General features: G+C 44.4%; 2 protein-coding genes across 2 annotated transcripts in view; one reads left to right on the top strand and one right to left on the bottom strand.

Annotated features, from left to right (window-relative positions):
* LOC115125309 (LHFPL tetraspan subfamily member 6 protein) overlaps positions 1-12,611 on the top strand; it is a 183,181-nt gene extending 170,570 nt beyond the window's left edge. The window contains exons 3-4 of the mRNA XM_065024169.1: positions 7,167-7,265; positions 12,341-12,611. Coding sequence (XP_064880241.1) covers positions 7,167-7,265; positions 12,341-12,459 — 218 coding nt within the window. The 3' untranslated portion in view covers positions 12,460-12,611. The remainder of the gene's footprint in view (positions 1-7,166; positions 7,266-12,340) is intronic.
* Positions 12,612-24,911: 12,300 nt separating this feature from the next.
* On the bottom strand, positions 24,912-26,220 carry LOC115124104 (CD209 antigen-like protein C). The gene has a single exon (XM_029653474.2). The coding sequence runs from the start codon at positions 26,204-26,206 to the stop codon at positions 25,496-25,498; it is 711 nt and encodes a 236-aa protein (XP_029509334.2). The 5' UTR covers positions 26,207-26,220; the 3' UTR covers positions 24,912-25,495.
* Positions 26,221-27,066: the final 846 nt, after the last annotated feature.

The raw sequence follows: 27,066 nt of genomic DNA, 5'->3' as shown, positions 1-27,066 counted from the left end.
TGGACCACAGCTTCCATCAGTCTCATAGGATGGACCACAGATTCTATCAGTCCCATAGGATGGACCACAGCTTCTATCAGTCCCATAGGATGGACCACAGCGTCTATCAGTCCCATAGGATGGACCACAGCTTCTATCAGTCCCATAGGATGGACCACATCGTCTATCAGTCCCATCGGATGGACCACATGTTCTATCAGTCCCATAGGATGGACCACAGCTTCTATCAGTCCCATAGGATGGACCACAGCTTCTATCAGTCCCATAGGATGGACCACAGCTTCTATCAGTCTCATAGGATGGACCACAGCTTCTATCAGTCCCATAGGATGGACCACAGGTTCTATAAGTCCCATAGGATGGACCACAGCTTCTATCAGTCCCATAGGATGGACCACAGGTTCTATCAGTCCCATAGGATGGACCACAGCTTCTATCAGTCCCATAGGATGGACCACAGCGTCTATCAGTCCCATAGGATGGGCCACAGCTTCTATCAGTCTCATAGGATGGACCACAGCTTCTATCAGTCTCATAGGATGGACCACAGCTTCTATCAGTCCCATAGGATGGACCACAGCTTCTATCAGTCCCATAGGATGGACCACTGCTTCTATCAGTCCCATAGGATGGACCACAGCTTCTATCAGTCTCATAGGATGGACCACAGCTTCTATCAGTCCCATAGGATGGACCACAGCTTCTATCAGTCCCATAGGATGGACCACAGGTTCTATCAGTCCCATAGGATGGACCACAGCGTCTATCAGTCCCATAGGATGGGCCACAGCTTCTATCAGTCCCATAGGATGGACCACAGCTTCTATCAGTCCCATAGGATGGACCACAGCGTCTATCAGTCCCATAGGATGGGCCACAATTTCTATCAGTCCCATAGGATGGACCACAGCTTCTATCAGTCTCATAGGATGGACCACAGCTTCTATCAGTCCCATAGGATGGACCACAGCTTCTATCAGTCCCATAGGATGGACCACAGCTTCTATCAGTCCCATAGGATGGACCACAGCTTATATCAGTCCCATAGGATGGACCACAGCTTCTATCAGTCTCATAGGATGGACCACAGCTTCTATCAGTCCCATAGGATGGACCACAGCTTCCATCAGTCTCATAGGATGGACCACAGATTCTATCAGTCCCATAGGATGGACCACAGCTTCTATCAGTCCCATAGGATGGACCACAGCGTCTATCAGTCCCATAGGATGGACCACAGCTTCTATCAGTCCCATAGGATGGACCACATCGTCTATCAGTCCCATAGGATGGACCACAGGTTCTATCAGTCCCATAGGATGGACCACAGCTTCCATCAGTCTCATAGGATGGACCACAGCTTCTATCAGTCCCATAGGATGGACCACAGCTTCTATCAGTCCCATAGGATGGACCACAGCTTCTATCAGTCCCATAGGATGGACCACAGCTTCTATCAGTCCCATAGGATGGACCACAGCGTCTATCAGTCCCATAGGATGGACCACAGGTTCTATCAGTCCCATAGGATGGACCACAGCGTCTATCAGTCTCATAGGATGGACCACAGGTTCTATCAGTCCCATAGGATGGACCACAGCTTCCATCAGTCTCATAGGATGGACCACAGCTTCTATCAGTCCCATAGGATGGACCACAGCTTCTATCAGTCCCATAGGATGGACCACAGCTTCTATCAGTCCCATAGGATGGACCACAGCTTCTATCAGTCCCATAGGATGGACCACAGCGTCTATCAGTCCCATAGGATGGACCACAGGTTCTATCAGTCCCATAGGATGGACCACAGCTTCCATCAGTCTCATAGGATGGACCACAGCTTCTATCAGTCCCATAGGATGGACCACAGCTTCTATCAGTCCCATAGGATGGACCACAGCTTCTATCAGTCCCATAGGATGGACCACAGTTTCTATCAGTCCCATAGGATGGACCACAGCTTCTATCAGTCCCATAGGATGGACCACAGCTTCTATCAGACCACAGGTTCTGTCTGATGGTGTTAGTTTATTGTAATGAAAGTGTTGGTTCGTCACATGTTTATTGTAATTGTCTGACGTTCTTAAATGGCGAATGCCTTTAAAATGCAACAAATCCTTTTGATAACGGCCTATGTGGCATTGATATTGTTTTTTTTAGAAACAATTATTCTACTGTCAAGATTGAGTACATAGGATCATGCCGGTCTTTAAGTCATTCTGGTCTAAAATGGAGTTTGGAACAACGGGTGTTCTGATGACCGATGTTTTGTACAACATCCCTGCTTTTTGACCGCGCCCCAAACAACTTCAACGACGGCAGACTCAGACTGAAGTATGTGCCCAACATAGAGCAGCGGAACGATTCGGTTAGAGTCCTCAGGCCAATCTGTATTCAGTATGAGGTATTAAAAATGTAGATGTGTATGTAGATATCTCTCTCATTATCTCTCTCTCTCATTCTCTCTGTCTCTCTGTGTGTCTCTCTCTCTCTCTCTCTCTCTCTCTGTCTCTCTCTGTCTCTCTCTGTCTCTCTCTCTCTCTCTCTCTCTCTCTCTCTCTCTCTCTCATATGTAAACTGTGTGTGTGTGTGCGTGTGCGTGTGTGTGTGTGTCTGTCTGTCTTGGCCAGCTGTGTTAGTTAGCATGTGGTTATCTGTGCTAGATGTAATGAGGCAGCCCTGGCTAGCAGTGGTAATCAGGCTGCCTTGATTTGTTCCCTCGCTCTTCCCTCTCCTCTCCCTACTCCCCCATCCTGCACTTCTAAACCGATAGCTTGGAGAGAGTCAAATTGAAGGGGATTATAAACTAATGTAATGGCAGACCCCAATTCACCAGGCAACCTACAGGGTGATTCTCTGAGACAGGCTCTGGTATCCAGCATGCAGCATTTCAAGCCCGTGGCCTCTAGCTAATATAGGAGGGGGTAGCTGGGCCTCTAGCTAATATAGCAGGGGGTAGCTGGTTCTCTTCCTAATATAGGAGGGGGTCGCTGGGTCTCTAGCTAATATAGGAGGGGGTAGCTGGGCCTCTAGCTAATATAGGAGGGGTAGCTGGGTCTCTTCCTAATATATGAGGGGTAGCTGGATCTCTAGCTGATATAGGAGGGGGTAGCTGGGCCTCTAGCTAATATAGGAGGGGGTAGCTGGGTTTCTAGCTAATATAGGAGGGGGTAGCTGGATCTCTAGCTGATATAGGAGGGGTAGCTGGGTCTCTTCCTAATATATGAGGGGGTAGCTGGATCTCTAGCTGATATAGGAGGGGGTAGCTTGGTCTCTAACTAATATAGGAGGGGTAGCTGGGTCTCTAGCTAATATAGGAGGAGGTAGCTGGGTTCTAGCTGATATAGGAGGGGTAGCTGGGTCTCTAGCTGATATAGGAGGGGTAGCTTGGTCTCTAGCTAATATAGGAGGGGTAGCTGGGTCTCTAGCTGATATAGGAGGGGGTAGCTTGGTCTCTAGCTAATATAGGAGGGGGTAGCTGGGTCTCTTGCTAATATAGGAGGAGGTAGCTGGGTCTCTAGCTGATATAGGAGGGGTAGCTGGGTCTCTAGCTAATATAGGAGGGGGTAGCTGGGTCTCTAGCTAATATATGAGGCGGTAGCTGGGTCTCTAGCTAATATAGGAGGAGGTAGCTGGGTCTCTAGCTAATATAGGAGGGGGTAGCTGGGTCTCTTGCTAATATAGGAGGGGGTAGCTGGGTCTCTAGCTGATATAGGAGGGGGTAGCTGGGTCTCTTCCTAATATATGAGGGGGTAGCTGGATCTCTAGCTGATATAGGAGGGGGTAGCTTGGTCTCTAACTAATATAGGAGGGGGTAGCTGGGTCTCTAGCTAATATAGGAGGAGGTAGCTGGGTCTCTAGCTGATATAGGAGGGGGTAGCTGGGTCTCTAGCTGATATAGGAGGGGGTAGCTTGGGCTCCGGGCAGCCGAGCGGAAATGGAGGAAAACTCGCCTCCCTGCGGACCTGGCATCCTTTCACTCCCTCCTCTCTACATTTTCCTCCTCTCTCTCTGCTGCTAAAGCCACTTTCTACCACTCTAAATTCCAAGCATCTGCCTCTAACCCTAGGAAGCTCTTTGCCACCTTCTCCTCCCTCCTGAATCCTCCTCCCCCTCCCCCCCTCCTCCCTCTCTGCAGATGACTTCGTCAACCATTTTGAAAAGAAGGTCGACGACATCCGATCCTCGTTTGCTAAGTCAAACGACACCGCTGGTTCTGCTCACACTGCCCTACCCTGTGCTCTGACCTCTTTCTCCCCTCTCTCTCCAGATGAAATCTCGCGTCTTGTGACGGCCGGCCGCCCAACAACCTGCCCGCTTGACCCTATCCCTCCTCTCTTCTCCAGACCATTTCCGGAGACCTTCTCCCTTACCTCACCTCGCTCATCAACTCATCCCTGACCGCTGGCTACGTCCCTTCCGTTTTCAAGAGAGCGAGAGTTGCACCCTTCTGAAAAACCTACACTCGATCCCTCCGATGTCAACAACTACAGACCAGTATCCCTTCTTTCTTTTCTCTCCAAAACTCTTGAACGTGCCTTCCTTGGCCAGCTCTCCCGCTATCTCTCTCAGAATGACCTTCTTGATCCATATCAGTCAGGTTTCAAGACTAGTCATTCAACTGAGACTGCTCTTCTCTGTATCACGGAGGCGCTCCGCACTGCTAAAGCTAACTCTCTCTCCTCTGCTCTCATCCTTCTAGACCTATCGGCTGCCTTCGATACTGTGAACCATCAGATCCTCCTCTCCACCCTCTCTGAGTTGGGCATCTCCGGCGCGGCCCACGCTTGGATTGCGTCCTACCTGACAGGTCGCTCCTACCAGGTGGCGTGGCGAGAATCCGTCTCCACACCACGTGCTCTCACCACTGGTGTCCCCCAGGGCTCTGTTCTAGGCCCTCTCCTATTCTCGCTATACACCAAGTCACTTGGCTCTGTCATAACCTCACATGGTCTCTCCTATCATTGCTATGCAGACGACACACAATTAATCTTCTCCTTTCCCCCTTCTGATGACCAGGTGGCGAATCGCATCTCTGCATGTCTGGCAGACATATCAGTGTGGATGACGGATCACCACCTCAAGCTGAACCTCGGCAAGACGGAGCTGCTCTTCCTCCCGGGGAAGGACTTCCCGTTCCATGATCTCGCCATCACGGTTGACAACTCCATTGTGTCCTCCTCCCAGAGCGCTATAAGAACCTTGGCGTGATCCTGGACAACACCCTGTGGTTCTCAACTAACATCAAGGCGGTGGCCCGTTCCTGTAGGTTCATGCTCTACAACATCCGCAGAGTACGACCCTGCCTCACACAGGAAGCGGCGCAGGTCCTAATCCAGGCACTTGTCATCTCCCGTCTGGATTACTGCAACTCGCTGTTGGCTGGGCTCCCTGCCTGTGCCATTAAACCCCTACAACTCATCCAGAATGCCGCAGCCCGTCTGGTGTTCAACCTTCCCAAGTTCTCTCACGTCACCCCGCTCCTCCGCTCTCTCCACTGGCTTCCAGTTGAAGCTCGCATCCGCTACAAGACCATGGTGCTTGCCTATGGAGCTGTGAGGGGAACGGCACCTCAGTACCTCCAGGCTCTGATCAGGCCCTACACCCAAACAAGGGCACTGCGTTCATCCACCTCTGGCCTGCTCGCCTCCCTACCACTGAGGAAGTACAGTTCCCGCTCAGCCCAGTCAAAACTGTTCGCTGCTCTGGCCCCCCAATGGTGGAACAAACTCCCTCACGACGCCAGGACAGCGGAGTCAATCACCACCTTCCGGAGACACCTGAAACCCCACCTCTTTAAGGAATACCTAGGATAGGATAAAGTAATCCTCTCACCCCCCTTAAAAGATTTAGATGCACTACTGTTCCACTGGATGTCATAAGGTGAATGCACCAATTTGTAAGTCGCTCTGGATAAGAGCGTCTGCTAAATGACTTAAATGTAAATGTTAAATGTCTCTAGCTAATATAGGAGGGGGTAGCTGGGTCTCTAGCTAATATAGGAGGAGGTAGCTGGGTCTCTAGCTGATATAGGAGGGGGTAGCTTGGTCTCTAGCTAATATAGGAGGGGGTAGCTGGGTCTCTTGCTAATATAGGAGGAGGTAGCTGGGTCTCTAGCTGATATAGGAGGGGGTAGCTGGGTCTCTAGCTAATATAGGAGGGGTAGCTGGGTCTCTAGCTAATATATGAGGGGGTAGCTGGGTCTCTAGCTAATATAGGAGGAGGTAGCTGGGTCTCTAGCTAATATAGGAGGGGGTAGCTGGGTCTCTAGCTAATATAGGATGGGTAGCTGGGTCTCTAGCTAATATAGGAGGGGGTAGCTGGGCCTCTAGCTAATATAGGAGGGGGTAGCTGGATCTCTAGCTAATATAGGAGGGGATAGCTGGGTTTCTAGCTAATATAGGAGGGGGTAGCTGGGTCTCTAGCTAATATAGGAGGGGGTAGCTGGGTCTCTTGCTAATATAGGAGGAGGTAGCTGGGTCTCTAGCTAATATAGGAGGGGGTAGCTGGGTCTCTTGCTAATATAGGAGGAGGTAGCTGGGTCTCTAGCTGATATAGGATGGGGTAGCTGGGTCTCTTGCTAATATGGGAGGGGGTAGCTGGGTCTCTAGCTGATATAGGAGGTGGTAGCTGGGTCTCTAGCTAATATAGGAGGGGGTAGCTGGGTCTCTAGCTGATATAGGAGGGGGTAGCTGGGTCTCTTGCTAATATAGGAGGGGGTAGCTGGGTCTCTTGCTAATATAGGAGGGGGTAGCTGGGTCTCTTGCTAATATAGGAGTGGGTAGTTGGGTCTCTAGCTGATATAGGGGGGGTAGCTGGGTCTCGAGCTGATATAGGAGGGGGTAGCTGGGTCTCTTGCTAATATAGGAGGGGGTAGCTGGGTCTCTTGCTGATAAAGGAGGGGGTAGCTGGGTCTCTGGGTGGAAGCCTGGGTTTCACTGTATGTCTATTCTCTAGGTGGATTTTCTCCTGAATTAGTCGAATGATCAGAAGGTCTTTGATAAAGTGCTTGCTCGCATCCGTCTTCCTGTGACTGACCCTGGCCTGTACTCTCTCTGTTGGGTTCCCAACAGTTCTACAGTACTTAAATTGACTGACCTGTTTTCTGTTTTCTCCTGAAAGTTTACTGTAGTGACTAATTCTCTGTGTGTTCTCTGTCTTTCCAGGTCTGCTGATAGGGTCTGGCTGTGCTCTCTACCCGCTGGGCTGGGACAGTGAGGAGGTCCGACAGACATGCAACAACACCTCCGACCAGTTTGAACTGGGTGAGTTTCGTTCACTCCTCCATCCACACCGTAGATCTGTACAGAGTTTACAACATAGATCTGTACAGAGTTTACAACATAGAACTGTACAGAATTCACTCCTCCATCCACGACGTAGATCTGTACAGAGTTGACAACATAGATCTGTACAAAGTTCACTCCTCCATCCACGACGTAGATCTGTACAGAGTTTACAACATAGATCTGTACAGAGTTTACAACATAGATCTGTACAGAGTTTACAACATAGAACTGTACAGAATTCACTCCTCCATCCACAATGTAGATCTGTACAGAGTTTACAACATAGATCTGTACAGAGTTCACTCCTCCATCCACGACGTAGATCTATACAGAGTTTACAACATAGATCTGTACAGAGTTTACAACATAGAACTGTACAGACTTAGCTCCTCCATCCACAACATAGATCCGTACAGAGTTCACTCCTCCATACACAATGTAGATCTGTACAGAGTTTACAACATAGAACTGTACAGAGTTTACAACATAGAACTGTACAGAGTTCACTCCTAATGTAACAAAAATTGTGAAGGAACAAAAAATGAAAGGGGTCTGAATACTTTCCCACAATGCACTGCATGTACATTGAACCCTGTCAAAATCATCCGGGAGAAGAAAAAAAACAAGCAAAACATTTTGACAATCAAATGTTCCCCACAAAAAATAATAAACAAACCAAAATGGTAGGACTTTAAACTGTGAATTGGTATTGGTATTGAAGCTCCTTTAACACCAAAACAGCCTAAAGATAGGAATTCATGTGAGTTGTTCTATCAGTGTTGTTGCTGTCTGCATAAATGTTTGTTATATGAAGATGACTCTGTAGCTGTAGTTGTGTAGAGGGTCATTATATTCTGAGAGTGTTTCTGAGCATCATTCTTCTCCGTATAGAGACAGATAGTTCTCGGTCCCCAAATCGCACCCTATTCCCTATATACAACTTTTGACTAGAGCCACATAGGCACTGTATAGGGAATGGGGTGCCATTTTGGCCACAGTCAGGTGTCCCCTGGGACTACCCAGCATGCATTGGGAGAAGAAAACAGACAGTTTGTCTCAGCACAGATGTCGTGATGTCTCTACAGTCAGCCCTTATCACCCCCACAGGAATTAGTAGGCAACTATGAAGGAGATTTAGAGATAGAGAATAGAATGGGGTTTGTTGTTCCTATAAAGTGAGTTTATTAAACAACTGTTTTGTTATACAATCATTTGGTATAATGATAATCACAGTGTAATCAATGTCCAATAAAGTTTGTGGTAACTATGGGGTATCTTTATTTTTTTATTTAACCTTTATTTCTATGAGGTCTATCGGGATTCCTCATGAAACCATGACAAAATAAATACAAATATATTTAGGCATTTTCAGAACATGTAATTCATAGAATGGTGTTTTGGAGGAAGGATTGTTGACATATATTTTACATTTGTATCTAAAATCATAACTGAGAAATAACTCATCAAAGATGGCATATTTATCACATTTTGGTCTACCCGCCTTTAATACTCCATAATGAAACATTATATTAAAGGAGGCACCTACAGATGAAACATTATGGAGTATTAAAGGAGACACCTACAGATGAAACATTATGGAGTATTAAAGGAGACACCTACAGATGAAACATTATGGAGTATTAAAGGAGACACCTACAGATGAAATATTATGGAGGATTAAAGGAGACACCTACAGATTAAATATTATGGAGTATTAAAGGAGACACCTACAGATGAAACATTATGGAGTATTAAAGGAGACACCTACAGATGAAACATTATATTAAAGGAGACACCTACAGATGAAACATTATATTAAAGGAGACACCTACAGATGAAACATTATGGAGTATTAAAGGAGACACCTACAGATGAAACATTATGGAGTATTAAATGAGACACCTACAGATGAAACATTATGGAGTATTAAAGGAGACACCTACAGATGAAACATTATGGAGTATTAAAGGAGACACCTACAGATGAAACATTATGGAGTATTAAAGGAGACACCTACAGATGAAACATTATGGAGTATTAAAGGAGACACCTACAGATGAAACATTATGGAGTATTAAAGGAGACACCTACAGATGAAATATTATGGAGTATTAAAGGAGACACCTACAGATGAAACATTATGGAGTATTAAAGGAGTCACCTACAGATGTGTCACGCCCTGACCTTAGTTATCTTTGTTATCTTTGTTATTTTGGTTAGGTCAGGGTGTGACAAGGGGTGGTTTGTTGTGTTTTTGTCCTATCTAGGGTTTTTGTATGTTTATGGGGTTGTTAACTAGTCTAGGTGTTTTGTATGTCTATGGTTGCCTAGATTGGTTCTCAATTAGAGGCAGCTGTTTATCGTTGTCTCTGATTGGGAACCATATTTAGGCAGCCATATTCCATGAGTATTTCGTGGGTGATTGTCTATGTTTAGTTGCCTGTGTCAGCACCCTTATTGTATAGCTTCACGTTTGGTTTGTTGTTTTTTGTATAGTTCGTTCAGTGTTCTTCCTTCATTAAGAGAAGTTGTATTCAAATCAAGCTGCAAATTGGTCCGATCTCTCTTACTCCTCATCAGAAGAAGACGAACGTGACAAGAAGAAACATTATGGAGTATTAAAGGATAATGTCTGTTATAGAGAGGTATGTCTGTTATAGAGAGGCATAATGTCTGTTATAGAGAGGCATAATGTCTGTTATAGAGAGGCATAATGTCTGTTATAGAGAGGTATGTCTGTTATAGAGAGGCATAATGTCTGTTATAGAGAGGTATAATGTCTGTTATAGAGAGGCATAATGTCTGTTATAGAGAGGCATAATGTCTGTTATAGAGAGGTATAATGTCTGTTATAGAGAGGTATAATGTCTGTTATAGAGAGGCATAATGTCTGTTATAGAGAGGTATAATGTCTGTTATAGAGAGGCATAATGTCTGTTATAGAGAGGCATAATGTCTGTTATAGAGAGGCATAATGTCTGTTATAGAGAGGCATAATGTCTGTTATAGAGAGGTATAATGTCTGTTATAGAGAGGCATAATGTCTGTTATAGAGAGGCATAATGTCTGTTATAGAGAGGCATAATGTCTGTTATAGAGAGGCATAATGTCTGTTATAGAGAGGTATGTCTGTTATAGAGAGGCATAATGTCTGTTATAGAGAGGTATAATGTCTGTTATAGAGAGGTATAATGTCTGTTATAGAGAGGCATAATGTCTGTTATAGAGAGGCATAATGTCTGTTATAGAGAGGTATAATGTCTGTTATAGAGAGGTATAATGTCTGTTATAGAGAGGTATAATGTCTGTTATAAAGAGGCATAATGTCTGTTATAGAGAGGCATAATGTCTGTTATAGAGAGGTATAATGTCTGTTATAGAGAGGCATAATGTCTGTTATAGAGAGGTATGTCTGTTATAGAGAGGCATAATGTCTGTTATAGAGAGGCATAATGTCTGTTATAGAGAGGTATAATGTCTGTTATAGAGAGGTATAATGTCTGTTATAAAGAGGCATAATGTCTGTTATAAAGAGGCATAATGTCTGTTATAGAGAGGTATAATGTCTGTTATAGAGAGGCATAATGTCTGTTATAGAGAGGCATAATGTCTGTTATAGAGAGGCATAATGTCTGTTATAGAGAGGTATAATGTCTGTTATAGAGAGGCATAATGTCTGTTATAGAGAGGCATAATGTCTGTTATAGAGAGGCATAATGTCTGTTATAGAGAGGTATAATGTCTGTTATAGAGAGGCATAATGTCTGTTATAGAGAGGTATAATGTCTGTTATAGAGAGGTATAATGTCTGTTATAAAGAGGCATAATGTCTGTTATAGAGAGGTATAATGTCTGTTATAGGGAGGCATAATGTCGGATGTGAAACGGCTAGCTAGTTAGCGGGAGGCATAATAATGTCTGTTATAAGGAGGCATAATAATGTCTGTTATAAGGAGGCATAATAATGTCTGTTATAACTTCAGTTTTAACACTGTTTAGTGAATGACTGTCTGCAACAATGACCCTATTTCACACACAGGGAGGGAAAAGTCAGAAGCTTAAATGCCAAGTAGTCCGAGACCTGTTTCCTCAAAGGAAACATTTGGAAGCTAATATGCTAGTGTACGTTTAGCATAGAAGCTAAGATGCTAGTGTACGTTTAGCATAGAAGCTAAGATGCTAGTGTACGTTTAGCATAGAAGCTAAGATGCTAGTGTACGTTTAGCATAGAAGCTAAGATGCTAGTGTACGTTTCGTATAGAAACTAAGATGCTAGGTTACATTTAGCATAGAAGCTAAGATGCTAGTGTACGTTTAGCATAGGAGCTAAGATGCTAGTGTGTGCTTAAGGCGTCGGCATGCTTCAGTTCAGCTAGGTGAACTGAACGAGTGTCCTTAAAAGACCTTTGCTTGAAAAGCGAGAATAAAGCAGCATTAGTACTGCTTGTCCATTTTGAGATGCCGTAGCCAAAAAAATTGTACTAAATGAATCTAAGATAACTCTTTGTCATAAATTCTCTTTGTCATAAATTCTCTTTGTCCTAAATTTTTGACGTTTTTGCAGAGGTGATTTTAGTCACACAACTTTATATAACATGTTTTGCATGAAAACAAGTCATCTCTCATTGAATGTCAACAAAGACTTTATTGAAGAATCGCTACTGTTGACCAATCACCGACGAAGGGGCGTAGACTTCGGCTTGCCTCCAGAAAAAATGATGTGTGCACGCCCAAACAGCCCCAAAAAAACTTCACCGAAGTACAAAACAAACAAAAACCTCACAAAATGTTGTCATAATATACGCACAAACTTCCCCAAACTATTTCAACTGGGAAGCATGTGGATGCCTTTAGCCTAGATGCTAAGATGCTAGCGTACGTTTAGCATAGATGCCGTAATTTAGCACATAGAGATATAGGCCCTTAAAACTGGGAATTACACTCCAAAAACATATCAACCTCCACAGACTCTGCTGCCATAACCCAATACTCACACAAACATGAATATTTACATTTGTACTGTCAAAATGTATTTCTCTCTCTCTCTCTAGGTTCCTGTGAGATTGGCTGGGCCTACTACTGTACGGGTGCTGGGGCCGCTGCTACAATGCTGCTGTGTACCTGGATGGCCTGTTTCTCAGGGAAGAAACAGAAGCAGTACCCCTACTAGATGAACCAGCTGGGGGAGGAGGAGGAGAGGAGGGGGTACCCCTACTAGATGAACCAGCTGGGGGAGGAGGAGGAGAGGAGGGGGTACCCCTACTAGATGAACCAGCTGGGGGAGGAGGAGGAGAGGAGGGGGTACCCCTACTAGATGAACCAGCTGGGGGAGGAGGAGGAGGAGAGGAGGGGGTATCTACTAGATGAACCAGCTGGGGGAGGAGGAGGAGAGGAGGGGGTACCCTACTAGATGAACCAGCTGGAGGAGGAGGAGGGAGAGGAGGGGTACCCCTACTAGATGAACCAGCTGGGGGAGGAGGAGGAGAGGAGGGGTACCCTACTAGATGAACCAGCTGGGGGAGGAGGAGGAGAGGAGGGGGTACCTCTACTAGATGAACCAGCTGGGGGAGGAGGAGGAGAGGAGGGGTACCCTACTAGATGAACCAGCTGGGGAGGAGGAGGAGGAGAGGAGGGGGTACCCCTACTAGATGAACCAGCCTACTAGATGAACCAGCTGGGGGAGGAGGAGGAGAGGAGGGGGTACCCCTACTAGATGAACCAGCTGGGGAGGAGGAGGAGGAGAGGAGGGTGTACCCCTACTAGATGAACCAGCTGGGGAGGAGGAGGAGATGAGGGGGTACCTCTACTAGATGAACCAGCTGGGGGAGGAGGAGGAGAGGAGGGGGTATCCCTACTAGATGAACCAGCTGGGGGAGGAGGAGGAGGAGAGGAGGGGGTACCCCTACTAGATGAACCAGCTGGGGGAGGAGGAGGAGAGGAGGGGGTACCTCTACTAGATGAACCAGCTGGGGGGGAGGAGGAGGAGAGGAGGGGGTACCTCTACTAGATGAACCAGCTGGAGGAGGAGGAGGAGAGGAGGGGGTATCCCTACTAGATGAACCAGCTGGAGGAGGAGGAGGAGAGGAGGGGGTATCCCTACTAGATGAACCAGCTGGGGGAGGAGGAGGAGAGGAGGGGGTATCCCTACTAGATGAACCAGCTGGGGGAGGAGGAGGAGGAGAGGAGGGGTACCCCTACTAGATGAACCAGCTGGGGGAGGAGGAGGAGAGGAGGGGGTACCTCTACTAGATGAACCAGCTGGGGGAGGAGGAGGAGAGGAGGGGTACCCTACTAGATGAACCAGCTGGAGGAGGAGGAGGAGAGGAGGGGGTATCCCTACTAGATGAACCAGCTGGAGGAGGAGGAGGAGAGGAGGGGTATCCCTACTAGATGAACCAGCTGGGGGAGGAGGAGGAGAGGAGGGGGTATCCCTACTAGATGAACCAGCTGGAGGAGGAGGAGGAGAGGAGGGGGTATCCCTACTAGATGAACCAGCTGGGGGAGGAGAGGAGAAGGGGTAGCCCTTCTCCTCCTGAGATGCGAAGGAGCACCCTTCTAGAAGAACATCCCAAATGGCACCCGATTCCCTATAGAGTGTGTTACTTTTGACCAGAGCCCTATGGCCACTGGGGGATAATACTGCACTATAAAGGGAATAGAGTGGCATTTGGAAGGCAGCCTAGAGGAGCCACTTGGTGGGAGGAAAGAGAAGAGACAGGCCTACAGACTACTACATGCTACTACAGACTACTGCAGACTACTACAGACTACTACAGGTTACTACAGACTACTACAGGTTACTACAGACTACTACAGGCTACTACAGACTACTACAGGCTACTACAGACTACTACATACTACTACAGACTACTACATGCTACTACAGGCTACTACAGACTACTACAGGCTACTACAGACTACTACAGGCTACTACAGACTACTACAGGCTACTACAGACTACTACATGCTACTACAGGCTACTACAGACTACTACAGGCTACTACAGACTACTACAGGCTACTACAGACTACTACAGGCTACTACAGACTACTACATGCTACTACAGACTACTACAGACTACTACAGGTTACTACAGACTACTACATGCTACTACAGGCTACTACAGACGACTACAGACTACTACATGCTACTACAGGCTACTACAGACTACTACAGGTTACTACAGACTACTACAGGCTACTACAGACTACTACAGACTACTACAGGTTACTACAGACGACTACAGACTACTACATGCTACTACAGGCTACTACAGACTACTACAGGTTACTACAGACTACTACAGGCTACTACAGACTACTACAGACTACTACATGCTACTACAGGCTACTACAGACTACTACAGACTACTACAGGCTACTACAGACTACTACAGGTTACTACAGACTACTACATGCTACTACAGGCTACTACAGACTACTACAGGCTACTACAGACTACTACAGGCTACTACAGGCTACTACAGACTACTACATGCTACTACAGGCTACTACAGACTACTAAAGGTTACTACAGACTACTACATGCTACTACAGGCTACTACAGACTACTACAGGCTACTACAGACTACTACAGGCTACTACAGACGACTACAGACTACTACAGGCTACTACAGACGACTACAGACTACTACATGCTACTACAGGCTACTACAGACGACTACAGACTACTACATGCTACTACAGGCTACTACAGACTACTACAGACTACTACATGCTACTACAGACTACTACATGCTACTACAGGCTACTACAGACTACTACAGACTACTACATGCTACTACAGGCTACTACAGACTACTACAGGTTACTACAGACTACTACATTATACTACAGGCTACTACAGACTACTACAGGCTACTACAGACTACTACATGCTACTACAGGCTACTACAGACTACTACATGCTACTACAGGCTACTACAGACTACTACAGGCTACTACAGGCTACATGCTACTACAGGCTACTACAGACTACTACAGGCTACTACAGACTACTACAGGCTACTACAGACGACTACAGACTACTACAGGCTACTACAGACTACTACATACTACTACATGCTACTACAGGCTACTACAGACTACTACAGACTACTACATGCTACTACAGGCTACTACAGACTACTACAGGTTACTACAGACTACTACATGCTACTACAGGCTACTACAGACTACTACAGGCTACTACAGACTACTACAGGTTACTACAGGCTACTACAGACTACTACATGCTACTACAGGCTACTACAGACTACTACAGACTACTACATGCTACTACAGGCTACTACAGACTACTACAGGCTACTACAGGCTACTACAGACTACTACATGCTACTACAGGCTACTACAGACTACTACAGGTTACTACAGACTACTACAGGCTACTACAGACGACTACAGACTACTACAGGCTACTACAGACTACTACATACTACTACATGCTACTACAGGCTACTACAGGCTACTACAGGCTACTACAGGCTACTACATGCTACTACAGGCTACTACAGACTACTACAGGTTACTACAGACTACTACATGCTACTACAGGCTACTACAGACTACTACAGGCTACTACAGACTACTACAGGCTACTACAGACGACTACAGACTACTACAGGCTACTACAGACTACTACATACTACTACATGCTACTACAGGCTACTACAGGCTACTACATGCTACTACAGACTACTACAGACTACTACAGGCTACTACAGGCTACTACAGACTACTACAGACTACTACATGCTACTACAGGCTACTACAGACTACTACAGGTTACTACAGACTACTACATGCTACTACAGGCTACTACAGACTACTACATGCTACTACAGACTACTACAGGCTACTACATGCTACTACAGGCTACTACAGACTACTACAGGTTACTACAGACTACTACATGCTACTACAGGCTACTACAGACTACTACAGACTACTACAGACTACTACACGCTACTACAGGCTACTACAGACGACTACAGACTACTACAGGCTACTACAGACTACTACAGGCTACTACAGACTACTACATACTACTACATGCTACTACAGGCTACTACAGACTACTACAGGCTACTACAGGCTACTACAGACTACTACAGACTACTACAGGCTACTACAGGCTACTACAGACTACTACATGCTACTACAGGCTACTACAGGCTACTACATGCTACTACAGGCTACAGTAGCCTGCAGTAGCTAGTGATGACAGATAACAGCTACAGGCTATAGTATACATAACAATCGAAAGCACACTGAGTGACCTGAAGTGTTCTGCTCTGATCATGATGGGATCCAGGTCAAGCCATGTCATCACACCAGGGCAGAGACAAAGTGACTGCTACAACTGCAGTACAAGACAACACACATCTTCAGAAGCTTAGGCATCATTCTTCCTCTTCCTAAATGAACAATGTAACTCCACTTTCATATGCTCTGCGCCACATGGGACAGGTCATCAGACAGACCAAGGCAGAGACTGACTGCTAGGACTACAGGACAAGACAGACCAAGGCAGAGACTGACTGCTAGGACTACAGGACAAGACAGACCAAGACAGAGACTGACTGCTAGGACTACAGGACAAGACAGACCAAGGCAGAGACTGACTGCTAGGACTACAGGACAAGACAGACCAAGGCAGAGACTGACTGTTATGACTACAGGACAAGACAGACCAAGGCAGAGACTGACTGTTATGACTACAGGACAAGACAGACCAAGGCAGAGACTGACTGTTATGACTACAGGACAAGACAGACCAAGGCAGAGACTGACTGTTATGACTACAGGACAAGACAGACCAAGGCAGAGACTGACTGTTATGACTACAGGACAAGACAGACCAAGGCAGAGACTGACTGTTATGACTACAGGACAAGACAGACCAAGGCAGAGACTGACTGTTATGACTACAGGACAAGACAGACCAAGGCAGAGACTGACTGTTATGACTACAGGACAAGACAGACCAAGGCAGAGACTGACTGTTATGACTACAGGACAAGACAGACCAAGGCAGAGACTGACTGTTATGACTACAGGACAAGACAGACCAAGGCAGAGACTGACTGTTATGACTACAGGACAAGACAGACCAAGGCAGAGACTGACTGTTATGACTACAGGACAAGACAGACCAAGGCAGAGACTGACTGTTATGACTACAGGACAAGACAGACCAAGGCAGAGACTGACTGTTATGACTACAGGACAAGACAGACCAAGGCAGAGACTGACTGTTATGACTACAGGACAAGACAGACCAAGGCAGAGACTGACTGTTATGACTACAGGACAAGACAGACCAAGACAGAGACTGACTGTTATGACTACAGGACAAGACAGACCAAGGCAGAGACTGACTGTTATGACTACAGGACAAGACAGACCAAGACAGAGACTGACTGTTATGACTACAGGACAAGACAGACCAAGGCAGAGACTGACTGTTATGACTACAGGACAAGACAGACCAAGGCAGAGACTGACTGTTATGACTACAGGACAAGACAGACCAAGGCAGAGACTGACTGTTATGACTACAGGACAAGACAGACCAAGGCAGAGATTGACTGTTATGACTACAGGACAAGACAGACCAAGGCAGAGACTGACTGTTATGACTACAGGACAAGACAGACCAAGGCAGAGACTGACTGTTATGACTACAGGACAAGACAGACCAAGGCAGAGACTGACTGTTATGACTACAGGACAAGACAGACCAAGACAGAGACTGATTGTTATGACTACAGGACAAGACAGACCAAGACAGAGACTGACTGTTATGACTACAGGACAAGACAGACCAAGACAGAGACTGACTGTTATGACTACAGGACAAGACAGACCAAGGCAGAGACTGACTGTTATGACTACAGGACAAGACAGACCAAGGCAGAGACTGACTGTTATGACTACAGGACAAGACAGACCAAGGCAGAGACTGACTGTTATGACTACAGGACAAGACAGACCAAGGCAGAGACTGACTGTTAGGACTATAGGACAAGACAGACCAAGGCAGAGACTGACTGTTATGACTACAGGACAAGACAGACCAAGGCAGAGACTGACTGTTATGACTACAGGACAAGACAGACCAAGGCAGAGACTGACTGTTATGACTACAGGACAAGACAGACCAAGGCAGAGACTGACTGTTATGACTACAGGACAAAATGTACAACAGGAAACAAATACCGTCTTAAAAAACGGATCTTATTGTTCTGTTATGACTAGAGTCAGACAAAACTGTTCCTAATTTTCTTCTCTGACTGTCCTTATTCCTCCTCTCTGACTGTCCTTATCCTTCCTCTCTGACTGTCCTTATTCCTCCTCCCTGACTGTTCTTATTCCTCCTCTCTGACTGTCCTTATTCCTCCTCTCTGACTGTCCTTATTCCTCCTCTCTGACTGTCCTTATTCCTCCTCTCTGACTGTCCTTATTCCTGTCCTTATTCCTCCTCTGACTGTCCTTATTCCTCCTCTCTGACTGTCCTTATCCCTCCTCTCTGACTGTCCTTATCCCTCCTCTGTCCTTATTCCTCCTCTCTGACTGTCCTTATCCCTCCCCTCTCTGACTGTCCTTATTCCCTCCTCTCTGACTGTCCTTATTCCTCCTCTCTGACTGTCCTTATTCCTCCTCTCTGACTGTCCTCTGATTCCTCCTCCTCTCTGACTGTCCTTATTCCTCCTCTCTGACTGTCCTTATTCCTCATCTCTGACTGTCCTTATTCCTCCTCTCTGACTGTCCTTATCCCTCCTCTCTGACTGTCCTTATTCCTCCTCTCTGACTGTCCTTATTCCTCATCTCTGACTGTCCTTATTCCCCCTCTCTGACTGTCCTTATTCCTCATCTCTGACTGTCCTTATTCCTCCTTCCTGACTGTTCTTCCAATATGCACAATGTATGGACCAATCTCTCTTTGTTTCTCTGTCATGTACCTAACTCTCTCTTTTTAAAGAATGCGTTCTTTCTTTCTTTCTCTCTTTCTTTCTTTTGTTCTTTCTTTCCCTCCATCTCTTTGGTTGTTGTGGTTTAGTGGTACAATAGTCTAGACCTGTGATTCTTCCATTGGTATTGTGGAGTGTTTCTGTATTTTGTTTTCATTTATGTTTGTTTTAAATGCAATAATCTCCATTATGTAAAAAGCAATCCAACCTCGGCTACTTCTTCCTAAATACAGCCCTGCTCTCAGATCCCAAAACGCCTAATCATTGTTATGGGTTAACATATGATTTAGATACAGTATATACAATGACTTCAATGACTTGTATGATAATGTACATTTTATCATATTAGCATATTGTTTTTTTGTATACACAATTCAAGTAAATCCTCGTTGTTATTTCTCACTGTGTGTAAATAAATGTTGTTTATCTAAATATACATTATTTTAATATGTCCATTTTGTTTTGTTTACAACGGATGTTGTTGTCAACGTTTCCTGAACTAAAAGCAAAAAAAGAGCGGTGAATCTATTCACTGGCTTTAAACAGATATTATTTCTGCTGTCTGTGACTCTCGTGTCTAGGTTGTAGGAACGTCACAATCCTGATTTTAAAGCTGAGGGGGGGGTGTAACCATTCACACGTTCATCAGCTGAACCGCAGGGAATACTGTATACTGGATATACTCGGTGCACTCGGAGTCATTCTCTGGGTGAGTCCCAAATGACACCCGATATATACAGTGCTCTACTTTTGACCAAGGCTCATATGGTTCTGGTTAAAAGTAGTGTACTATAATAGGGAATAGGGTGCCATTCTAAAGTAGTGTACTATATAGGGAATAGGGTGCCATTCTAAAGTAGTGTACTATATAGGGAATAGGGTGCCATTCTAAAGTAGTGTACTATATAGGGAATAGGGTGCCATTCTAAAGTAGTGTACTATATAGGAATAGGGTGCCATTCTAAAGTAGTGTACTATATAGGGAATAGGGTGCCATTCTAAAGTAGTGTACTATATAGGGAATAGGGTGCCATTCTAAAGTAGTGTACTATATAGGGAATAGGGTGCCATTCTAAAGTAGTGTACTATATAGGGAATAGGGTGCCATTCTAAAGTAGTGTACTATATAGGGAATAGGGTGCCGTTCTAAAGTAGTGTACTAAATAGGGAATAGGGTGCCATTTGGGATGCTTCCATGATCACACATTAGAAGTTAACAGGCAACAGCAGTAGAGGAAGGTTTATTGATGAGATATAACCCCTGACCTCCAGTGTTCAGTCTCTCCCAAAATGTCAGAACGGGTTCAAGTCCAAACTCTGGATGGGCCACTCAAGAACATTCAGAGACCACTCCTGCGTTGTCTTGGCTGTGTGCTTGGATCGTCCATCTATATTGCAGAGACGTACAGTTTTTTGGTCCTTCAATTCAACTTTTTTATTCATCACAATTTTCTTTAGCCAATTAATGCCGACAGACGAGTTCCTTCTCCCACTTCCACTTGGCTCTTCTATTGTTGCGGTAGTGCTGCAATTAGTTGGTTGTAATTTTGAGTAGAACAGACATTTCCATATATCAAATCAAAATCAAATCAAATGTATTTATATAGCCCTTTGTACATCAGCTGATATCTCCAAGTGCTGTACAGAAACACAGCCTAAAACCCCAAACAGCAAACAATGCAGGTGTAGAAGCACTATATTCTTGTTAGCTGCGTGTGTTACAACTCCACCACTCCTATTTATGATACCTTTTACAAACAAAATATATATATATTTTTTAATCAATTAGTATATTTGAGTTTAACCATAATATTTGTGGTAACATTTGTTCTGTCTTTCCTGGTGGATTAACCTGAAATTGCAACCAACTTTCTATGGCTTGTTTTAAAAAATACCGATATTATGGAGATGATTTAATTTTCAAATAACCGAAAGTGAGAGGTTGTAATCTGAACAAAAAGGGGGAAAAGGCCATTCTTGAACACGGGGTGAGACATTCTTACTAATCTGCAACAGAACCAGTTTGGATTTAAATATAACTTTTGTATGGTTGAAGCTTTTAGTGAGAGGTCTAATACTTAAATACTTTGTCAGAAATGATTAAATATGAATGATTTAAAACATCACGTGAAAGAAGCTTGGACAGCTAATGCTAAAATATGTCTACCAGTTCAGTTTCTTAGATATTTCATTAAAAAGATGCATTACTTACTAAAGTAGGAATGAAAGAAAACACCAAAGTAACACCGTGTCAAGGGAATTTGATTTAATAATGTACTTATCTGATGTTGAAATGATTGACAAATAATAATGTACTTATCTGATATTGAACTAGAACACTCAGAAGGACATGTAAAGACATTTAGATAACCAAGATAAAAATCTGTGTTGATTCATTCAAGACTCACCCAATTTAGTGGTATCCATTTTGGTAGTTACAGTCTTATCCCATCGCTGCAGCTCCCCTACGGGACTCTGGAGAGGCGGAGGTCAAAAGCCATGCGTCCTCCCAAACACGACCCCACTTCTTGACACACTGTTCGCTTAACCAGGAAGCCAGCCGCACCAATCTGTCAGAGGAAACACCGTCCAGCTGGTGACCTGAATCAGCGTACAGACGCCCGGCCCGCCACAAGGAGTCACTAGAGCGGCGATGGAACAAGGATATCGCAGCCTCCCCTGTTACCCAGACGACGCTGGGCCAAACCCTCCCCTAATTCGGACGACGCTGGGCCAAACCCTCCCCAAACCCGGACGACGCTGGGCCAATTGTGCACCGCCTCATGGGTCTCCCGGTCACTGCCCGCTTGTGACACAGCCTGGGATTGAACCCGGGTTTGTAGTGGACGCCTCAAGCGCTGCAATGCAGTGCCTTAGACCGCTGCGCCACTCGGGAGGCCGTTTCAAGTTTTTTTTTAAAGGTTTACGTGAAACAGTCAGAGTATGCTTTATGGATCTAATATCAACGAGCCCAGGTGACGGAGGGAGTTGATGGATGGTAAATTAGAGAGTTCATTGGACGTGGGTGTAAAGTCTGGAACACACGGCAGTCGAAGATTTTTCATTTAGTCTGGAAATCCACCCACTTCACATACTTTCATTTGAAACATGGAGTGAAAAAAAAAGTGTTTCAACCACGTTCATTTGCATGTTTTTTTTTTATTCAAGGTGCAAGCAAGTAAAAGTTGGAAAACGTGAAAGCCACACATTTCACATTTCACTCTGTCCAAAGAGACATTTAAACTGGAAAGTGATACGTTGATAACCAAACATACACAAACGTAATAATACAATAATAATAATATAATATGTCGTCGCCACTGTATCTAGATGGTTAGGTTGTTTGTTCTAATCCAACACTGTATCTAGATGGTTAGGTTGTTTGTTCTAATCCAACACTGTATCTAGATGGTTGGGTTGTTTGTTCTAATCCAACACTGTATCTAGATGGTTGGGTTGTTTGTTCTAATCCAACACTGTATCTAGATGGTTGGGTTGTTTGTTCTAATCCAACACTGTATCTAGATGGTTGGGTTGTTTGTTCTAATCCAACACTGTATCTAGATGGTTAGGTTGTTTGTTCTAATCCAACACTGTATCTAGATGGTTGGGTTGTTTGTTCTAATCCAACACTGTATCTAGATGGTTGGGTTGTTTGTTCTAATCCAACACTGTATCTACATGGTTGGGTTGTTTGTTCTAATCCAACACTGTATCTAGATGGTTGGGTTGTTTGTTCTAATCCAACATTGTATCTAGATGGTTAGGTTGTTTGTTCTAATCCAACACTGTATCTAGATGGTTAGGTTGTTTGTTCTAATCCAACACTGTATCTAGATGGTTGGGTTGTTTGTTCTAATCCAACACTGTATCTAGATGGTTGGGTTGTTTGTTCTAATCCAACACTGTATCTAGATGGTTAGGTTGTTTGTTCTAATCCAACACTGTATCTAAATGGTTGGGTTGTTTGTTCTAATCCACATCAGTACAACTTGTTCTCTACACTCTAAAACTACACATCCCATACATCACCAGAGGGGAGTCATTCACTAGTGAATGTAAAACGAGCCAAAGAGGTGAATGTAGACAGGGGCCAATAACAACAATGTTGTTTCACATAAAAAATGTAATTACAAATTAAATGTACAGTTTTAAATGTAAATATCCAGTAGCCTGTAGGCCTCAGCCAGACAATGTTCTTATTTACAGCCAGGTGTTAAGTACATTACAGTACATGATGTGCTCTTAAAGAACAGTAAAATATTGTCAAAATATCTTAACAAAAACACATGACATAGCTGATAATTACATTAACAACTTCCAAAGAACAAATGTTGTGCTGCTCTAATGCATCACGTCCTCTGCAAAGTACAACAGAACAGCGAAAAGGGGGCATGAATAGCCATGCTAGCCCAATGACGACGTGTAGAAAAAAATCAGGGGCGCAACTTTGGTTTTAGAAGTGGGAGGGGCATAACTTACAAAAAAAAAAAAAAAAAACATGTTAATTAAAAATGGTTTTATTCAGTTGGATAAACACTCCAAACAGCCTACCAGACCGCTCGGAGGCGTCTGCATGGTCCTAAAGCACACCGTTGTCTCGTTTTGTATCACATTCCAATGATTAAAACAGGGATGGAGTGGGGGACATGTCCCCCCCTGTCCCCAGTGAAAGTTGTGCCCCTGAGTAAAATGTACAGTACAGTGTTCACAAATTAACAGATAAGTTCATAAATGACTGAAATGCATACATATCACAATATAATGTTGGGAGACCATTATAAAACACTATCAGTGACCATATAAAGTTCTTAGAAGTGTTTTAACATATAGGATTGATTAGCATTTTCATGGAACTATTCAGACTCATTATACGTCAAAGGAATTCAACAGGTGTTACATGAGCATGGGGGGGGCAATGCCAGAACCTGTGAGAAAGGAGTCAAAAGAGAGAAAAAGAAGAGAAAAGAGAGAGAAAGAGAGAGAAAAAGAGAGAGAGAAAGAGAGAGAAAGAGAGAGAAAGAGAGAGAAAGAGAGAGAAAAAGAGAGAGAAAGAGAGAGAAAGAGAGAGAAAGAGAGAGAAAGAGAGAGAAAAAGAAAAAGAGAAAAAGAGAGAAAAAGAGAGAGAAAGAGAGAGAGAAAGAGAGAAAAAGAGAGAGAGAAAGAGAGAGAAAAAAGAGAGAGAAAGAGAGAGAAAGAGAGAGAAAAAAAAGAGAGAGAAAGAGAGAGAAAGAAGAGAAAGAGAGAGAAAGAGAGAGAAAGAGAGAGAAAAGAGAGAGAAAGAGAGAGAAAAGAGAGAGAAAGAGAGAGAAAAAGAGAGAAAAAGAGAGAGAAAAAGAGAGAGAAAAAGAGAAAAAAGAGAGAGAAAGAGAGAAAAGAGAGAGAAAAGAGAAAAAGAGAGAGAGAAAAAGAGAGAAAAAGAGAGAAAAAGAGAGAAAGAGAGAGAAAAAAGAGAGAGAGAGAGAAAAGAGAGAGAAAGAGAGAAAAAGAGAGAGAGAAAGAGAGAAAAGAGAGAGAGAGAGAAAAGAGAGAGAGAGAGAAAAGAGAGAGAAAGAGAGAAAAAGAGAGAGAAAAGAGAGAAAAAGAGAGAAAGAGAGAAAAGAGAGAGAAAAGAGAGAGAAAGAGAGAAAAAGAGAGAGAGAGAGAGAAAAGAGAGAGAGAGAGAGAAAAGAGAGAGAAAGAGAGAAAAAGAGAGAGAGAAAGAGAGAAAAAGAGAGAGAGAGAGAAAAAGAGAGAGAAAGAGAGAAAAAGAGAGAGAAAGAGAGAAAAAGAGAGAAAGAGAGAAAAAGAGAGAGAGAGAGAAAAAGAGAGAGAAAGAGAGAAAAAGAGAGAGAAAGAGAGAAAAAACGTTACTTTTATAAATGCGGAACCTGCTTTTCCCCTAAATTAATTGTGTCTTGCCTTACTTGCTTAAAATAATGTTGTTTGGTGGGTTCTGGAATGGACGTGGATACTATTGTAGGTGTTAGGGACACGTTAGGGCTGAATCTCACAGAACCAACGACCTATCACAGAACCAACGGCCTATCACAGAACCAACGACCTATCACAGAACCAACGAACTCTCACAGATCCAACAAACTCACAGAACCAACGACCTGTCACAGAACTAACGACCTATCACAGATCCAACAACCTCTCACAGAACCAACGACCTCTCACAGATCCAACGACCTCTCACAGAACCAACGACCTCTCACAGAACCAACGACTCTCACAGAACCAACGACCTCTCACAGATCCAACGCTGTTCATAGTAACATGGTAGATCATTCCAGGCCAATACCGGGTCATTGTGAATGCCGATAATCTCAGCACAGTTCTCTTCAGGTCCTCCATTCGGTTCGCCGGTTGTAGTCCAATAACTTGCGGTCAGTGGTGTCCCGTCCACCCATCTCCAGGTTCCCTCAACTTCTCTGTCAGTCAGACCGATCCAGGTTCTGTGGCCCAATGTTTTGATGAAAACTTGTTCCACTCTGCTGTTTATGATCACTAGGTCTGCTCCTCTGTCCAGACAGTCCTGTCTACTCTCAGTCCAGTTTTTAGTGTCAAGGGAGATGAAGTAACAACTGCAGCCGGACTGTATTATCCAGTCTTGGGGACATATCTTGCGGACGTCTTTCTCACAGGCCAACTGGTCTCTCGCTTCGCTCAGGTTGTCGACTAAACGCAGGGAGATGTTAAGAAGGACTTGTAGGACGCACAGCGACCCAAAACCCACAGCAATTAATCTGTAGACTCTTCTGCTTGAGTGCTGAGCTAATCCTGAGCTGTCTCTGTTGTCCTGCTGGTTGGCTGTCACATTTTCATACGCATTTGTAGGATCGAGATCCATAGATGAACCCTCAGTGACGCTCGCCATAATGTTCCAACTTGGTTCGTTTCCAATCAAGTCTGTGAGTCTGTGAGGACCCAAACTCAACATCACACCCTTTCTTCACTGCTTGTTTCGTAACACGAAACAGGAAGTTACATCACAACAGCTTTTTGTTGTTGATACCCCACACATATGACCAAGTTCCTCTTAACAATGTGAAGTACGTTCATATATGTCTCAAGACAAAAGACAATGTTGCCGACATAAGGGTTCATTTTCTGCAAGGCCCTGTCAGTGGTCCGTGTATTAGATGTCAGCTAGCTGGTCACAGGTTTGATTTTCCACCGCGCCTCTTTCTTATTACCTACAGCTCCACCCAACACTTGTTTTTATATAACTGACCTACCAGTAATCTCTGGTTTAATAACTCTACATTTACCGCCATCTAGAAGCTAAAGCTTGAAATCGCATGACATTTTGACAGGGACACGCCTTATTTAGGTCATACCATAAACAGGCACCAAAGCACAGCAGAATGGTTGTCACTACCTACCACTGCCACATAGTCAATTGACAATATCCTAAAAATGTATGAAAAAGATACGTGATTATTGTGTCTTAATTTAAGGTTAGGGTTAAGGTTAGGGTTAGCAGTGTGGTTAAGGTTAGGGTTAAGGGTTAGGGTTAAGGTTAGGGTTAGCAGTGTGGTTAAGGTTAGGGTTAAGGGTTAGGGTTAAGGTTAGGGTTAGCAGTGTGGTTAAGGTTAGGGTTAAGGGTTAGGGTTAAGGTTAGGGTTAGCAGTGTGGTTAAGGGTTAGGGTTAAGGGTTAGGGTTAGCAGTGTGGTTAAGGGTTAGGGTTAGGGTTAAGGTTAAGGGTTAAGGTTGGGGTTAGCAGTGTGTTTGAGGTTAGGGTTAAGGTTAGGGTTAGCAGTGTGGTTAAGGTTAGGGTTAAGAGTTAGGGTTAAGGT

The sequence above is a fragment of the Oncorhynchus nerka genome, linkage group LG11, assembly GCF_034236695.1.
Source record: "Oncorhynchus nerka isolate Pitt River linkage group LG11, Oner_Uvic_2.0, whole genome shotgun sequence".
In the NCBI taxonomy this organism is placed as follows: Eukaryota; Metazoa; Chordata; class Actinopteri; order Salmoniformes; family Salmonidae; genus Oncorhynchus; species Oncorhynchus nerka.
The sequence above is the reverse complement of the archived record's forward strand: the minus strand, read 5'-3'. Positions and strand labels throughout refer to the sequence as shown.